The 15,785-nt window shown below is 40.9% G+C and overlaps 1 protein-coding gene and 1 long non-coding RNA gene across 3 annotated transcripts; both read right to left on the bottom strand.

Annotated features, from left to right (window-relative positions):
* Nucleotides 1-5,394: 5,394 nt before the first annotated feature.
* Nucleotides 5,395-7,816, bottom strand: LOC113099696 (E3 ubiquitin-protein ligase TRIM39-like). Of its 2 annotated transcripts, none has more exons than XM_026264623.1 (6): nt 7,250-7,816; nt 7,042-7,137; nt 6,478-6,711; nt 6,260-6,398; nt 6,132-6,167; nt 5,395-5,995 (listed from the first exon to the last, which is right to left on the bottom strand). In XM_026264623.1, exons 1-6 carry the CDS (start codon nt 7,799-7,801, stop codon nt 5,448-5,450), a joined length of 1,605 nt encoding a protein of 534 aa, XP_026120408.1. In that variant the 5' UTR covers nt 7,802-7,816; the 3' UTR covers nt 5,395-5,447. The 2 variants fall into 2 exon arrangements, with proteins under 2 accessions (XP_026120408.1, XP_026120409.1); XM_026264624.1 differs by having other exon boundaries at nt 6,132-6,158.
* A 7,116-nt stretch (nt 7,817-14,932) lies between these two features.
* LOC113099698 (uncharacterized) lies at nt 14,933-15,659 on the bottom strand. Its single transcript, XR_003289505.1, has 2 exons — nt 15,413-15,659; nt 14,933-15,052 (listed from the first exon to the last, which is right to left on the bottom strand). It is a non-coding gene; the product is annotated as an uncharacterized LOC113099698 (long non-coding RNA).
* Nucleotides 15,660-15,785: the final 126 nt, after the last annotated feature.

Below are 15,785 nucleotides of genomic sequence, written 5' to 3'. Positions count from 1 at the left end.
GGAAGATTTTCTAGAAATAATCTTTTTCCCCTATCTTCTGGCTCAAGCTCACTTCTATACAGGGACTGATAAAAACGCAATGCTTCTTCACGAATCTCTCTGGGGTTGGATAACAAAGTACCTTCCTCAGAACGTAAGGCGTGAATTAAGTGCTTTTGTCCATTTTTCCTTTCATGACCAAAAAAATATTTCGAAGGTGCATCCATCTGATCAATATTCAAAAATGTTGCCTGGACCAGTGCCCCCTGTGTTTTATGATTTAACAGGTCTTTAAGTTCAGCTTTCTTCCTTAAAAAGGTTTCCAAACAATTAATATCATTTGAGGTCTGAGTCAGTTTCTGCAAATCCATTATTTGTTTTTCAAGCACTTCTAATGAGCGAGTTAAATCTTTTGTGACATTTCGAGTGTATTGCTGTGCAAACGGTTTTATTTGCACCTTACCATAATCCCACCATTGTTGTAAAGATTTAAAAGAAGATTTGGTCTTTTTGAAAAACTTCCAATAAAACTTAAAAGATTCAATAAAAAAAAATTGTCATTTAAAAGATTTGTATTAAAATGCCAATAAGCACTTTTAGGTTTTACTGAACTTAATATAAATTTACAACTCACCATGTTATGATCGGAAAATGGTAATGGTGTGATATAACATTTGTTAAACATGCTCAAATGGTGTTTAAATACATAAAACCTGGTCTAATCTGGCTAGAGATAAACAATTATCACGTGTGTGGGCCCATGTATATTGTCTCTCATTGCCATTTAGAGCTCTCCAAACATCACACAGATCAAATTTTTCAATTAAATGAATTAAATGTTTACGCGAAGCCATGTGAGGTTCAACATGATTTCGGTCCATATCAAGTTCAGCACAATTAAAATCACCTCCTAGAAACAAAAACTCCTCAGTACAGCAATTTTGTAAAGTTGAACAGAGGGTATCTAAAAACAATAATCTTTCCACATGTGCAGTTGGAGCATAACAACAAATAAGTACAAAAACAAAACTTTCATAAGTAGCTCTAACTTTTAACAGTCTACCTTTAATAATCTCATTTACGTCATATGAAATTGGTTTAAAATTCCTATTAAACAAAATGGCAACTCCACCACTTAAAGTGGAACTATGACTTAAAACAGATATTCCATTGAATTCTCTCATCCAATCGACACTATTATCTGAGCTACTATGCGTCTCTTGTAAAAAAGCTATATCTATGCTTTTCTGTTCAATTTCTTCAAAGATTTTCACTCTTTTTTTTAAATTCTTTGCACCATTAACATTCAAAGCAGCAAGATGTACTTCACTCATTATAAAAAGGAAAAATAAGAAAAGATACATCCTACAAAGCCAAAGAAGCAAGATATTCCTAATTTTCAGAACAAACAGTATCATTATTTACAATTTTTTTTCAATCTATAAACTTCTTTGTTGGTAAAGCAGTCTCTAGCCATCAAACTTTTCGCTCGATCAACAAATTGCTTTAGATCAGGGAAATATTCTTGTACTTGTATTCCTCTTTTATTTTTTGTTGATCTGAGGAACAATTTGATATCCTCAAGTTCATAACTACGAGGAATTTGTTCACTTTGTGAGAGACTCACACTGCATTCAGAGGAATCGCTGTCACTCTCTGTGTCCTGCATTTCACTACCTTGTAACTCGTCAGTCTTGCTTATTTTCGCATCTAGTGACTTATTTTTCATTTTTCTTTTTTGAGGGGTCTTAAAAAGAAACTGTTCATCCTCCATCGTTAACTGTACCTCCTCACAAATTTCATTAACAACAACTCGCATCTGTTCATTGATTATACTATCTTCCTGTTGTTTATCTGTCAGAGAAACAGTAGCTGAGTATAACACTGTGAGTGGACTCAGTTTGCCCACTCTGAGATGAGGCCGCCACTGCCTCAGTCTCCCCCGGAGCGCTCTGAACGCTCTCGGTCACAGCCGCGACTTCTCCCGTCACCGCTACAGCGGCCTCCACTACACCGTTATCTTCGCTACTTTGCGCATTATTGTTCTCTTTTTCGCCTTCAATATTTTTACTCGGGCAGTTCCTAAATAAATGTCCCGTTTTTTTGCACCCAAAACACTTAATCTTTCCAGTAGTAACAAAAATGCTGTAACTGAAATCATCGATCCTAAAGTTAAGTGTTAAATCTAAGTCCACATCATCAGGGATGATCATGTAGACGAATCTCCTAAATGAAACTATATGTTTCAATAAAGGCGATTCGCTACTGATCGGTATCTTTTTTATTGGAGATACCAACTTGCCATAACACGACAAAGCTTGCGTTAAAATCTCGTCACTCACAAAACGTGGCACGTTAGATAGAGTTACTTTTTTGGCAGGTAAAGAAAGTGGGAGGACCGAAACATATTCTCCTCCAACTACAATTCCCTGCTCTACCAAAACATTCGCTTTATCTACGCTATCCAAAAAAAACCACTATCGCATTGTTCATCCTGGAAGCGGATAAAACACCTGCATGTCCAACCACCTCCCCAACAGCCAAGCAACAGTCCTCAATGCTCACCACGGACGCCACCTTAATTGCGTGGCGTCTAGTGAGTGAGCCCAAAGCCTGGGCCGACATGCTTCCTAAAAAAAATGGATAGCACGCGGCCCTATGCGTAACAACAGCAAGACAAGAAAACACACACACACACACAGAGAGAAGAAACAAAACAAAACCAGAAAAAAACAAAAAAAAAAAAAACAACAAAAACCAGCGTAAAGAATAAAGATAAGAATTTACTCACGACACTCTACACCACGCACACGCCACTCCATCCACTCACGCACAAACACCCGCACCGGAAGTGAGAGAGAAAGTGAGAGTGAGAGAGAGAGAACTTCTGTTGTGTGATCTTTGATGTTCACTCAGTTAACACACGCATTTGCATTAAAACTAAATCGTAAAAAAAGACAAATTATGGGTCATTCATTAAAAGCATCATATATTTTCAGCCTTAAGCATACATGACTCTCTGGCGAAAGTGAATCTAGCAGTACATTACTACTGTTCCTCTCATTCTGCAACAGTACAAACACACGCACTCTTTGCACATGTTTTCTTGCTTGAGTGTTTCTGCATTATTTGAGTGGCATTGCATTATTACAGCAAAGTGCATCATTACAGTTTAAGTCGCTGCAGTGGAGCAGCTCCATTTGTGAATAACGGCTCTCACTGTGGTTCGCTTGAGTCCCAAATCTTTAGAAATGGCTTTATAACCTTTTACAGACTGATAGATCTCAATTACTTTCTTTCTCATTTGTTTCTGAATTCATTTGAATTTAGGCATGATTTCTAGCTTTTGAGCATCTTTTGGTCTACTTCACTTTGTCAGGCAGATCCTATTTCAGAGATTTGTTGATTGTGAACAGGTGTGACAGTAATCAGGTCTGAGTGTGGCCAGAGAAACTGAACTCAGGTGTGATAAACCACAGTTTTAACAGAGGAGCAAACACTTCTTCACACAGGGCCATGTAGTTTTGGATTTGTTTCTGCTTAATAATAAAAACCTTCATTTAAAAACTGCATGGTGTGTTTACTCGTGTTGTCTTTGACTTATATTTAAATTTGTTTGATGATCTGAAACATTAAAGTGTGGCAAACATGCAAAAAAATAAGAAATCAGGAACACTTCTTCACACCACTGTCCTTTTTAATCTTCATTATTGTTAGTCATTGCTAGAAACATGTCAGTGTGGCTTGTTCTGATGCATTCGAAGGTTACAGAAAGGAAGATATGACCAAACCTGCAAAGGAAGATGATTGGTTAAGAGTCAGATACACACTGTGCAAACAAGTAGCCTACTATTTCTGCAACGTTTAGTTAAAATAACTTTGATTGCCTTTATTATGAACAGTGAAGTGAAATATGATTCTGTACTTTAATTCCATCAGTCAGTTCACTGTTGGACTATTTTTCAGACTGAAAATAGTTCTCTCAGGCTGAAAAAAAAAAAAATGCAAAAGTGACCCTGGAGCACAAAACCAGTCCAAATTGAGATCTTTACATCATCTCAAAGCTGAATAAATCATATTTCCATTGATGTATGGTTTTTTTATGATATGACAATTAGGTTGAGATACAACTCTTTGAAAATCTGGAATCCAAGGGAGCAAAAAATCTAAATATTGAGAAAATCATCTCTAAAGTTGTCCAAATGAATTCTTAGCAATGCATATTACTAATCAAAAAATAAGCTTTGTTATATTTACAGTAGGAAATTTACTAAATATCTTCATGGAAAATGATCTTTACTTAATAATCTAATGATTTTTTATTACATAAAAATGATCATTAACTTGGAAATGACCATAGTTCGCTGAAAAGATGAAAAGAACAATTCTCTAAAAACTGAAGGTGCCTCAGAAATCCTTTTGAGTGCTGGAGGAACTTCATCATTTATTTTAAGTGCCTCGAAGCTCTTTTTCTCATCATATTGTTCCTGGAGGAACCATTCTAGTCTTTGCAGTTCATGTAAGAACTCTTTGGATGTTTGAAGCACTTTGTTTCCAGTTCTGAGCTTCTGGAGTCACTCCTTCATTACACGAGAACTCAAAGAGCTCCAGAGGTTCCTGGAGGAACTGAAATTATAAAAAAGGGTTATTGTAAAAGTTATTCTTTTTTCTCCAGATTGTGCTTTTATCTGCCTTTGTTGGATATTACATATATTTTGTTGTATAACTTAAATACCGCAATAACTAAAAATAGTTTTATTGAAATGTTAAATAATTTGAAGGTGAATAGTTTTAGGACTTTATATGATAAATGAGGGAAGTCTGAGTGTACACACACACATTACATACACTGTGTGTGTTATTGTAATAGACATTGTGCATTTAATTACTCCACAACCATTAATCAATTCATTAATATGACAAAAAATAGTCTTGAGCTTTGCTGACATCTAATGGAAAATGTTAGGTACTGCACCTAAACAAATCCTAAAAGCTTTTGAAGATATCAGTTTAAGATAAGTTTAACATGTTTTATAAAATATTTTCTAGTATAAAAATGTTGTCATGAACTAAAACCTCTATAACATTTCTGTTTCACTTTAACTTTTTTTTTCAGCTCAACAATGAACTGCCAAGGTTTGTCCTTTAAATGAGGACGAACTTATTTCTGTGCTTCAAAACTTCCAATTTTTAATGAAAGTTTTTTTTGACACTGACATTTGTGTCCTCTAAATACCTCCAAAAACAGTGACCAGGAATTTTCAGAAATTTCAGGAATATTTATGAAAAGTTGAACAAATAATAATTTACTGAACAAGCATTATATTAACATTAAAAATATGTGATACAATCTTTTTGGATTTAAAAAAACTAAAGCAAATGATAAAAAAAAATAGCAGCACATAATGTTTCCAGATTTTTTATTATAAATGCATTATTTTAATCTTTCATTTGATAACTGAGTAAATTCATTTATTATAACTGACAGGTGTGATGATCAGTGGGCTTGAGTTTTTACCTCCATCATTAGGCCATGGGTTAAAATATGGATAGAGTTTTTCAGTGAAAGACTGAGCAGTGAAAGAGTAGATATGAGAGCTGGACTCCACATCATAAAAGGAGACCAGGCCCTCCTCATAATCCACAAACACACCGACCCGCTGCGGCTTCACTCTCAGAGACAGAGAGACAGAAGGACTAGCACCGGCTTTATATTCATCTCCATTCCTCAGCCACACAGTCCAGTATCCATCTCTGGGACTCAGCTTGATCTCTCCCTTCCTGTTAATGGATTCTCTGGCCACTCCTAAATCCCATTCAGTCTTTCCCTTCACCTGCACCTCAAAATAAAATCTCCCTGAGGAGAATCCCTTCTTTCCCAAGACATTTAGATATCTATCAAATCTCTCTGGTTTGTCTGGGAGTTTCTGTCTAATGTCTCCATGTCTCACTTGTTTTCCATCATCAGACAGAATGAGTTTAGGATGAGCTGTATCAGGATCCAGAGTCACATCCACTGAGAAAACAGAGAATACAGATATTCTGTGATGCTGATGTTTTTAGTTAACCCAGTGTTTAATCAGATTGTAGTGCAGTAATGAAGCAGTGAGTGTATGAATGTAAACTAGTGTAGTGCAGACAGCACACTGTACCTGCATACTGCTGCATCCACTTCAGCTCTGTAGAGACTAATGACAAGAAAACAATCAGATCTGAAGCTTATATTTAAAGAACAGAGTACACTATCATGTTTCTATCTGATCAGTGTGTATTGATGTACCAGTTAGTGTGAGTTTCTCATCTATAGTGTCCTTCAGTTGAGTCAGAGCTCTCCTCAGAGTCTCCAGACTCTCATGAGTCTTCATACTGATCTCAGGCCAGTTCCTGGTGTTTGTAGAGCTGCACAGGGATGAGTGAATCTACAGCAGGAGAGAGGAGAAATCCTTCAGCATGTCATATCCTGCATTATGATTGATCAGAGAGATGATGTTGACTGACCTGTAGGAGGTGGAGGTGATCTTCAGTGTGTGAGAGCTGCTCCAGCTCAGTGTTTCTCATCTTTAGCTCAGTGATCTCCTGCTCCAGCTCTTCAATCAGCTCTTGCTCCTGTTTCTCTGCTGCTTTCTGCTGCTCCTCCATCATCTCCAGCAGTTCAGTCTGATGTCTCTCAATGGAGCGGATGAGATCAGTCAAGAGCTCCACACGGACTGCTTTCTCCCTCTCTGTGTTTATCTGCTCAACCAGGACAGGCAACACATTATTAGCAGTGTTTGCTAACAGAAGAATCTGTGTAACTATTGCTCATACATTTTTGTTCACATACATAGGCTACATGTGTTTTCAGAATCCCTCAAATGAAGAATTAAACTTCACTCTGCACCCTGGACGAGAGCAGAACAAGCCCTGGACATTTTAGTTCTTGTTTTATTGGCTGTTGCTGGATATTTTAGTCTGATAGTCATCTGTCATTCGTTTGATTGTTTCTTTATTTTGTTATTGTTATGTCTTCTCAATGTTTCTAAACACTGAAGTTCATTGAAGTCCAAATTATTTTAAACTCACTTTTCTGACTTCTGCTGAGTGTTTGATGTCTTGAATCTTCTTGATTCTGTTCTGGATCATCAGCTGCACGTCTTTCTGTGTCTTCATCAGTTCAGTCTATAGAGAGAACAACACAGACACATTTATCATAACACAGATTAAACTCACAATATGAAATCAAATCTGATTCCTCATGATATCAGTCCTTTAAAAGAATAATAACGTCTACCTTCTTCTCTTGACTCTCCTCTTCTATAGGAACAGTGTTGTGGTTCTTGTGGTCTTTCACAGAGCAGATTGAGCACACACATGTCTGATCATCTCTACAGAACAGATCCAGAGGTCTCTCGTGTTTCTGACATATATAGTCATCCAGATTACTCACAGGATCCATCAGTTTGTGTTTCTTCAAACGTGTCACTCTCAAATGAGGCTCCAGGTGAGTTTCACAGTAAGAGCTCTGACACACCAGACACGACTTCAGCGCTTTCAGCTTTCTTTCCTCACAGAAGTCACACAGAACTTCAGTTGTTTTCTCAAGACTTTTCTTCTTACAGTGATCTACGAGCTCTCGGAGTGTGGTATTAATCTTGAGATCAGGTCTTTGCTTGAATGTTTCTTTACAGTATGGACAGCTGCAAGTCTGGCTGTTGTCCCAGCACTTATTCAGACAGATCTTGCAGAAGTTGTGTCCACATGGAGTCGAGACTGGATCAGTGAACACATCCAGACATAGAGAGCACTGAGTCTCCTCAGACAGTGAACTCATGGAGGATAACATGACTGGAAAGAGACATTATTTAGGATTAATGTGAACTCCTTCAATACTGTTTATGAAGAATCCCATGATGCACCTCATGAAGCTGGTTGAATGTAAAGAGTGTTTAGAGACAAAGAGTGCTGAAGAAACTCAAATATAAAGAGATCATGTACAGTCAGCCACTCTGTCTCTTGGTTTTTCTTGCTGTTAGTGAAGATTCTGCCATTGTTCTTTCCCTCTTAAAGCCTTTTAAAGAAAAATGATAGTTTAACTGGTTAAAATGTGAAAACTGATAGTGATGGAAACACAATCATTCGTTTGAAACAAAGTGAGTGTTCAGAAGAGACAGGATTGAACTAGTTAACTGGTAATATGTTGCATTCGCTACAGGATGTCAGTCACGACTCAGGGAGACAGTATCAGGTTGATGTAGGTTTACTTGGATGTTTATGAGTCAGAATCAGCAATCAGCACGGTATTGCATAAAAGTATTTCTTTCTGTGGTTCCAATATATACAATTAGATATATATGGATGTGGTTCTAAAATGAACAGAAAGAAGGAATAATTACTAACTGTAATATTATCATCCCAAATAGTACAGTATTATGCTCACACACTAAGACATTAGAACAATATTAAACTAACATTAGGATAATATATATTAGCAACAGAACAGCAATCCGCTTTATGAAGTAGTCAACTGCAGCCATTGATTACAATTACAGAATGAATAGTCACCATGAATAATCACTTAATGCTTGACAAACTTCGTACAAATGATGTCTTTCACTACCAGTCAAGATTAGCTTAGCATTAGGATGAGTCGTCACATATCACGGCATTAAACAGTGACTAGACACAATCTCAAAGTAACATTAATAATAAACAGTGCACTTACATATCGTCATTGATGCACACCAACTAAAACCAATCAGGAATAATCAGAACAGGTGAATTTAGCAGGAATCAAGCGCTAACAGTCCACATCTGACCGGAGCTTAAGGTAATTTCCTCATAACGCAATCGCAGCTACGGCTGATGCAACACTTGCAGTGAACGTAAGTGAGGGTATACTGCCACATACTGGACATAGTAGGTAATGCTTCTGAATTAACTATATACATACTTGATTCCTTGAGGGCCTTTTGTACAGCCGCCCCCAAATTTAGGCACTAAATTTGTCCCTGATAAATGGTCCGCAGTTATGAGGTATCTGTGTCATCAGGAATGGCAGGAAGTACAATCATCCTTGAAACTGGTCTGGTATAAGTCCGTCCCTTGATGAGCACCTCCGCAGTTCTGATATGTCCATCTGAACTTGGCATGACATTGGTGACCTTTCCGATCAACCACATAGCTCTAGGCAATTGGGGGTCTACCAGCATAACAACGTTTCCAATGGCAATGTCCTCGACATCTTTCTGCCATTCAGATCGAGTTTGCAGATTCGGTAGATAGTACTTGATGAACGCAGACCAGAATAAGTCAGTGAGGATCTGACTGTGGCGCCATCGTTTCCGTCTGATCATTTCGCTTTGAGGATACACAACTTGTGGGAGAGAGCCGTCAAGCCGCCCCATGAGAAGGTGATTCGGGGTAACAGGATCAATATCTGAAACGTCAGAGGATAGGTATCCAAGAGGCTTGGAGTTCAGTATTCCCTCTACCTCAGTTAACACTGTCCTGAGGACTTCCTCTGTAACAGATTGAGCACCCACAGAAGCATACAAAGCTGATTTAACAGATCGTATCTCCCGTTCCCATGCTCCTCCGAAATGAGGGGCTCCAGGTGGGTTGAAGCGGAAGTTAACTTTCTGCTTCGCTAACTGTAGCTGTAACTCAGGTGACGTACTTTTGAAGGCTTCATGCAATTCTCTCTCTCCGCCTTTAAAATTAGTCCCTTGATCAGACCAAAATTCGAAGGGTGTTCCTCTACGTGCCGCAAACCTCCTAAATGCCATAAGGAAGGAATCAGAGTCAATACTTGCTAGTATGTCTAAGTAGATGCATCTAGTTGTCAAACACTTCCAAATTATTCCCCATCTTTTCTCCACTCTCCGTCCAATCTTTACTGAGAAGGGCCCAAAGCAATCCATCCCTGTGGAATAAAATGCAGGCTTAAATAATTGAAGTCGAGCTACAGGTAAGTCTGACATTTGTGGGATTTTTAGGCTGGCTCTCCATCTCCGACAGTCAGTGCATCGAAACTGGTGATTGCGGATGGCCTCTCTGCCACGCAGAATCCAAAACTTCCTTCTGACTTCAGCCAGGACTCTCTCTGGGCCAGGATGTTTCAACTGGTGGTCATAATCTTGAATGATGAGCTTGGTAAGGGCATGACTAGGGTCAAGGACAATTGGGTGCTTAGTTGCCATGTCGAGTGCTTCGGCTCGTCGAAGTCTTCCCCCCACTCGAATAACATCCATCTCTTCATCCAGCTCTGGACTCAAGGTGAGTAGTTTACTGTTAGAAGGGAGAGGTTTACCTTGTTTCAGGCATTGGATGTCATCAAAGAAACTATCCAGCTGAGATGCTCTCCACTGAAGGATTTCTGCTTGTAGGAAGTCTCCAGCTGTCAGTGGTTCTCCATTTGCCACCCCATGGACACATCGTGCAGTAGTTTCCAGTAATTCTCTGTAAGTTGTAAACTGGCTGGCATCAGGAATTTCTGCTTTGGAGGTCACTACATTTAGGGCGCAAAATGTTGACTTGCGTAACTCTGAGTCATCTTTCAGACAGCTGGCAGCAGGGCTCTTTGGCCAGTGATCAGAGTGCATTAAAAGGAACGGGGGTCCATTGCTCCATCTGTTTGGAGTGGCTAGGTCCTCAAGCGATTTTCCCTTTGTTAGATCATCCGCAGGATTCAGAGCAAAGTCTACGTACCTCCAATCCTGTGGATTTGTAGTTTCTTGTATCTCTGCAACCCTGGTGCCAACAAAGACTTTGAACCGGCAGGACTCTGACTGCAACCAATTAAGTACTGTGGTGGAATCGGACCACAAGGTAATTCTGTGATATTCAAGTGTAAGTTCTTTCCTTAGCATCTCTGCTAACTGAGCTCCACAGAGTGTGGCACAGAGTTCAAGTCTGGGAACTGACAACTGTTTCTTGGGTGCAACTCGGGAGCGTGCAATTAGGAATGCTAACTGTACCTTGCCTTGGCTGTTCTCTGTTCTCAGGTATGAGACTGCACCATAGGCCCTTTCTGATGCATCACAGAACACATGTATCTCTCTCCTTACAGAATCATTGTCCATTTCTGGAGTCACATGGCATCTAGAAAAAGTAATGGAGGAAAGAGACTTAAGTTCAGCCTCCCACTGTAGCCAGTTCTGCAAAAGTTCATCAGGAAATAGAGGATCGTCCCATTCTCTCGGCTTAGCCCACAGTTTCTGAACTAGGATTTTCGCTCTGGTCGTGTAGGGGAGAATGAAGCCCAATGGATCATATTGACTGGCGAGAACCCGATATAAATTGCGCATTGTGGGTAGTCCATACTCTAAAGGACGTGCTTGTGGGACAGTGCCAGTGCAGACCCAGAGTGGATTCAGGAACTTCAGTTTCCCTTTGAGACAACCACAGTTCGGTACTGGCAGACTGAGCTTCCTTAGGTAGATGGCTTACTACTCCAGGTTGGTTTGAAGCCCACTGCCGGATATTAAATCCTCCACTTGCCAGTAGCTTTCTGAGTCGGTCAATCAGCCCTCTGGCCTCATCGGCTGTGTTCAGGCTCTGAAGACAGTTGTCAACATAGAAGCTCCTTTGAATAGTGAATTGCAGGTCATCACACGACTCTGTGTTGTCAAGGAAATGTTTATGCAGGGCATAGGAAGCGCAGCAAGGGCTGCAAGTAGTGCCGAATGGGAGCACCTGCCATTCATAGATGTCCGGTTCTCTGTCTCGTTCCATATCTCTCCAAAGGAATCGCAGGATAGGTCTGTCCTGTTCCAGAAGTCGAACTTGATGGAACATTCCTTTCACGTCCCCACTCACCGCTACAGAATGCTCCTGAATCTTATCAGGACTCCAAGGAGTGACGGACCTAGTACTGGGCCAGGTAGTAGGGACTCATTTAGGTTAATTCCCTCATACTGGAACGAGCAGTTGAATACCAGTCGATTTTTGTCATTGTGCATGACATTTGATGTGGTATGAACCACCGCTCAAGGGTCTGTGGTGGTTTGTCTGGATCAAGTTTGGCCACATAACCTTCCTCCAACAATTTCTTGATCTCCGCAGAATAGGTAGCTGCTCGTTCTGGGTCTTTCAAGAGATGCCTTTCAGTTCTACGAAGGAGTGGCATTACGGCTTCTTCGGAGGCGTTAAGACAAGCCATACTGGATTTACGCAACAGTGGGGTGGCATACCTCTGAATGCCATTCACGTCAACTCTCACAGTTCCTTTGTTCAGGATTTCAAGGGCCGCCTGATCCTCTCTGGAGCGAGTGACTTGTTTCTCATTACGATAGGGGAGAATGTCCAGTTCCCATAGCTTTGTGACATTTCTCATCAGCTCTGTATGCTTGGGTGACAAAGAGGGTGAAAAGGACCTGCTGAGGATGAAGAGGATTCAGAAGAAGCTTCACTGGGCCCTGTAGTGTCCAACCCAGTCTTGTTTTGATGGCGGCTGGCCCGCCAGGTGGTCCCAGGTTAACTGGCTCGATTGGAGTGATTAGATGAGGCTGATCAGCACCAATCAGCAAGAGTGGGTGAATCTTCTCAAAGGACTGGATAGGAAGTCCCTTTAGGTGTTTGTACTTACTTACAAGGGCCTCCATAGGATAGGATTGTTGAGCTAACCCTAGGTGATCGGCTGTGAAGGCTTGCTTGATATGGTATGTCTTATGTGGTTGCGCCACTGGAGAGATGCTGAATGAAACCTTTGAGCCTTGCAGTTGCGACACTTTCTGATGGATGGTTCTAATGGATAGCTTCTCCTCTTCCCCTTTCAGATTCAGTTTCTGGGCTGCAGCAAACAATAAGATGGTGCATTCTGATCCATCGTCTAGGATGGCATAAGTGTCCAAGGTGCGGTTATTATATTTCAGCAGAACTCTGACTACCTTGAGCAGAACCCGGCTATCTGTTCCAGGTTTGTCCAGGTATAAATGTTTCCGCAGTGGAACTTGATGCTGGGGAATTATCTTTGACTGACTTGTAATTGATGTCATGGAGTATCAGCAAATGTTTCCCTCTACACTTGTTACAGGGTTTCTTCAGGTTGCACTGTGCAGATAAATGTGCCCTTCCACAGTTCCAACAGCGTTTGTTAGTCTGAATCCATTGCTTCACTTGTTCGGTCGTGAGCTGCTGGAAGTTGACGCACTGACTAAGGAAATGGTCTGCATTCTCACAATAGGGACAATAAGCTTTAATTTTCACCTTGTTCTCTGGCAAAGTGGCAGGTTTGATTAGGGAGGAAGTTGTATTTGTGGCAGGGCTGCCTGCTCCATGCAGTACAGTAGCTGGTCTTGACCTAGCTCTTTGTGTTTATCAGACCTTTGCTTTGGCCAACCTTTCATCTGAGTGTTTCCCACCACATCACTACTTTGACACCATGATTCAGCTTGCAACCATTTGGAGAACTCTGGAAGTGTAAAGCTTGAGGATTGACTAGGCAGCATTTGTCTCCTGAAAGCAGCTCTTAAATCAGGTGGCAGCTTAGTCAGCAGACGAACCACATGAGAACCGCACGTCAATTCGGCATCACCATCTGGTCCCAGGGATTTCAGCAGTCCTACCAGGGCTTGAACTTGTAATGCAAACCTTTCGAAGGCTTCAGGGTCTCCTGGAAGAACATCTGGTGCATCCATTACTCGAGCAATCTTACTCAAAGCAAGTTGGTGAGGCTTACCAAATTTCTCTGTCAAGGCAGCCATTGTCTCTGTATAAGGATATGGAGAGTTAAGGAAAGAATCCGCAATTAGTCTTGCCTCTTCCAGTTGCAGATGGTCCACCAAGATCTGGAACTTGAACAACTCTGACGCATCTTCAGGTAGCAGATTGTGGAGCGCAAGCTTCTGGCGAGCAAACTCGCTTGGATCTTTATGCACCAGGTAGGGTATACTGGGCTTAGGACCACGGTATTCTGCAGCTGACTCTTTTAGCTGAATGGAAGGCTGCTCTGCCCAAGAAGGCTTGGGTTTCTGAGTAGGTAGGGGCACTGAGTGAGGTACATATCGAGCTTTGATCTCGGCGCAGGCACGTAGCCGCTCTGGAATCTGTCAAATGGCCCATAAACTCGGTCAGCAGCATATTGTTGGTCAGGGTATTCATAATGCACAGGAGGTGGCTCTTTATAAGGCTGTGCTGGTCTGGGTGGTGATCTGCTAGGGGTGCCATGCTTTGATGCAACTTCTTCTTTCATTAGCTGTAACTGACCCATCATTTTGTCAATCAAAACCATCATGCTTTGTGGCTCAGTCAGGGAGGCTCTCTGCTGCTGAGGTGGGTAACTTGGGTCATTAGCACCATGACTCACAATATAATGTGAATAATGCGGAGTCCTAGCTGGCAGTGAATAAGGATCAGGGGAACCCACATATGAAGGAGAAGCATGCGAGTCAAGCGAAGCACCCTTTCCATACAAGGTAGGTGGAGCACTGGTACTTATTTGAACCTTGAGTGGACTGTAGGGGGCATACTGGTCGTTAGCGGTCTGTTCATGGAAGGGAGTAGAAGCTTCAGGTAGCTTTCTAGTAGCAGTGCGATACTGGGAGGCTCCGAAGGACTGAGCTCTTGAATCTGGAAGGCAGGGATATGAAGTTGAATCTGATGATGGGTTTGCTTCTTTAGCTGGGGTACGATGTGCCATCTGTTGTATACCTCCTCTGCTCTCACTGAATTCCTGGTTTTGTCTGTGCTCATACCGTGCTGTGCTTAAAGTATAAGGATGTTTGTTATGTGGATGATAACCTCCATAGTTCACTTCAAAATCATCAAAGCAGGCAGGGTGACGTGTCTGGCGTTTTGGCGTTACGGCCTCTGGATCAGTTCCTCTCTGATGCTCATCAAACCATGCTGTCACTGTAGCAAATCACATCCGGCTCGAAGGACCACAATGTTCGGAAGAGACAGGATTGAACTAGTTAACTGGTAATATGTTGCATTCGCTACAGGATGTCAGTCACGACTCAGGGAGAACAGCATCAGGTTGATGTAGGTTTACTTGGATGTTTATGAGTCAGAATCAGCAATCAGCACGGTATGGCATAAAGGTATTTCTTTCTGTGGTTCCAATATATACAATTGGATATATATGGATGTGGTTCTACAATGAGCAGAAAGAAGGAATAATTACTAACTGTAATATTATCATCCCAAATAGTACAGTATTATGCTCACACACTAAGACATTAGAACAATATTAAACTAACATTAGGATAATATATATTCGCAACAGAACAGCAATCCGCTTTATGAAGTAGTCAACTGCAGCCATTGATTACAATTACAGAATGAATAGTCACCATGAATAATCACTTAATGCTTGACAAACTTCGTACAAATGATGTATTTCACTACCAGTCAAGATTAGCTTAGCATTAGGATGGAATCGTCACATATCACGGCATTAAACAGTGACTAGGCACAATCTCAAAGTAACATTAATAATAAACAGTGCACTTACATATCGTCATTGACGCACATCAACTAAAACCACTCAGGAATAATCAGAACAGGTGAGTTTAGCAGGAATCAAGCGCTAACAGTCCACATCTGACCGGAGCTTAAGGTAATTTCCTCCTAACGCAATCGCAGCTACGGCTGATGCAACACTTGCAGTGAACGAAAGTGAGGGTATACTGCCACGTACTGGACATAGTAGGTAATGCTTCCGAATTAACTATATACATGCTTGATTTCTTGAGGGCCTTTTGTACAGTGAGAGACTCGTAAACTTACTGAGCAATCTGAACTATGACCTGCTGTTTAAAGAAAGTACAAAGTACAAAGCTTTATATTTTTCCAAAACATATAAATCTCCTTATCAAAAATTTGAT

Source organism: Carassius auratus, unplaced genomic scaffold (genome assembly GCF_003368295.1).
Source record: "Carassius auratus strain Wakin unplaced genomic scaffold, ASM336829v1 scaf_tig00217015, whole genome shotgun sequence".
NCBI lineage: Eukaryota > Metazoa > Chordata > Actinopteri > Cypriniformes > Cyprinidae > Carassius > Carassius auratus.
This window is presented reverse-complemented; position numbering and strand designations above follow the sequence as displayed.

Bases quoted from the DNA above. Each gene is read 5' to 3' on its own strand.
- LOC113099696 (XM_026264623.1), bottom strand. From the start codon at position 7,801: ATGTTATCCTCCATGAGTTCACTGTCTGAGGAGACTCAGTGCTCTCTA. The intron at 7,138-7,249 runs GTAGACGTTATT...TTCTCTCTATAG, and splicing joins AGGAGAGTCAAGAGAAGAAG to ACTGAACTGATGAAGACACA. The intron at 5,996-6,131 runs GTACAGTGTGCT...CTGTTTTCTCAG, and splicing joins GTGGATGCAGCAGTATGCAG to TGGATGTGACTCTGGATCCT.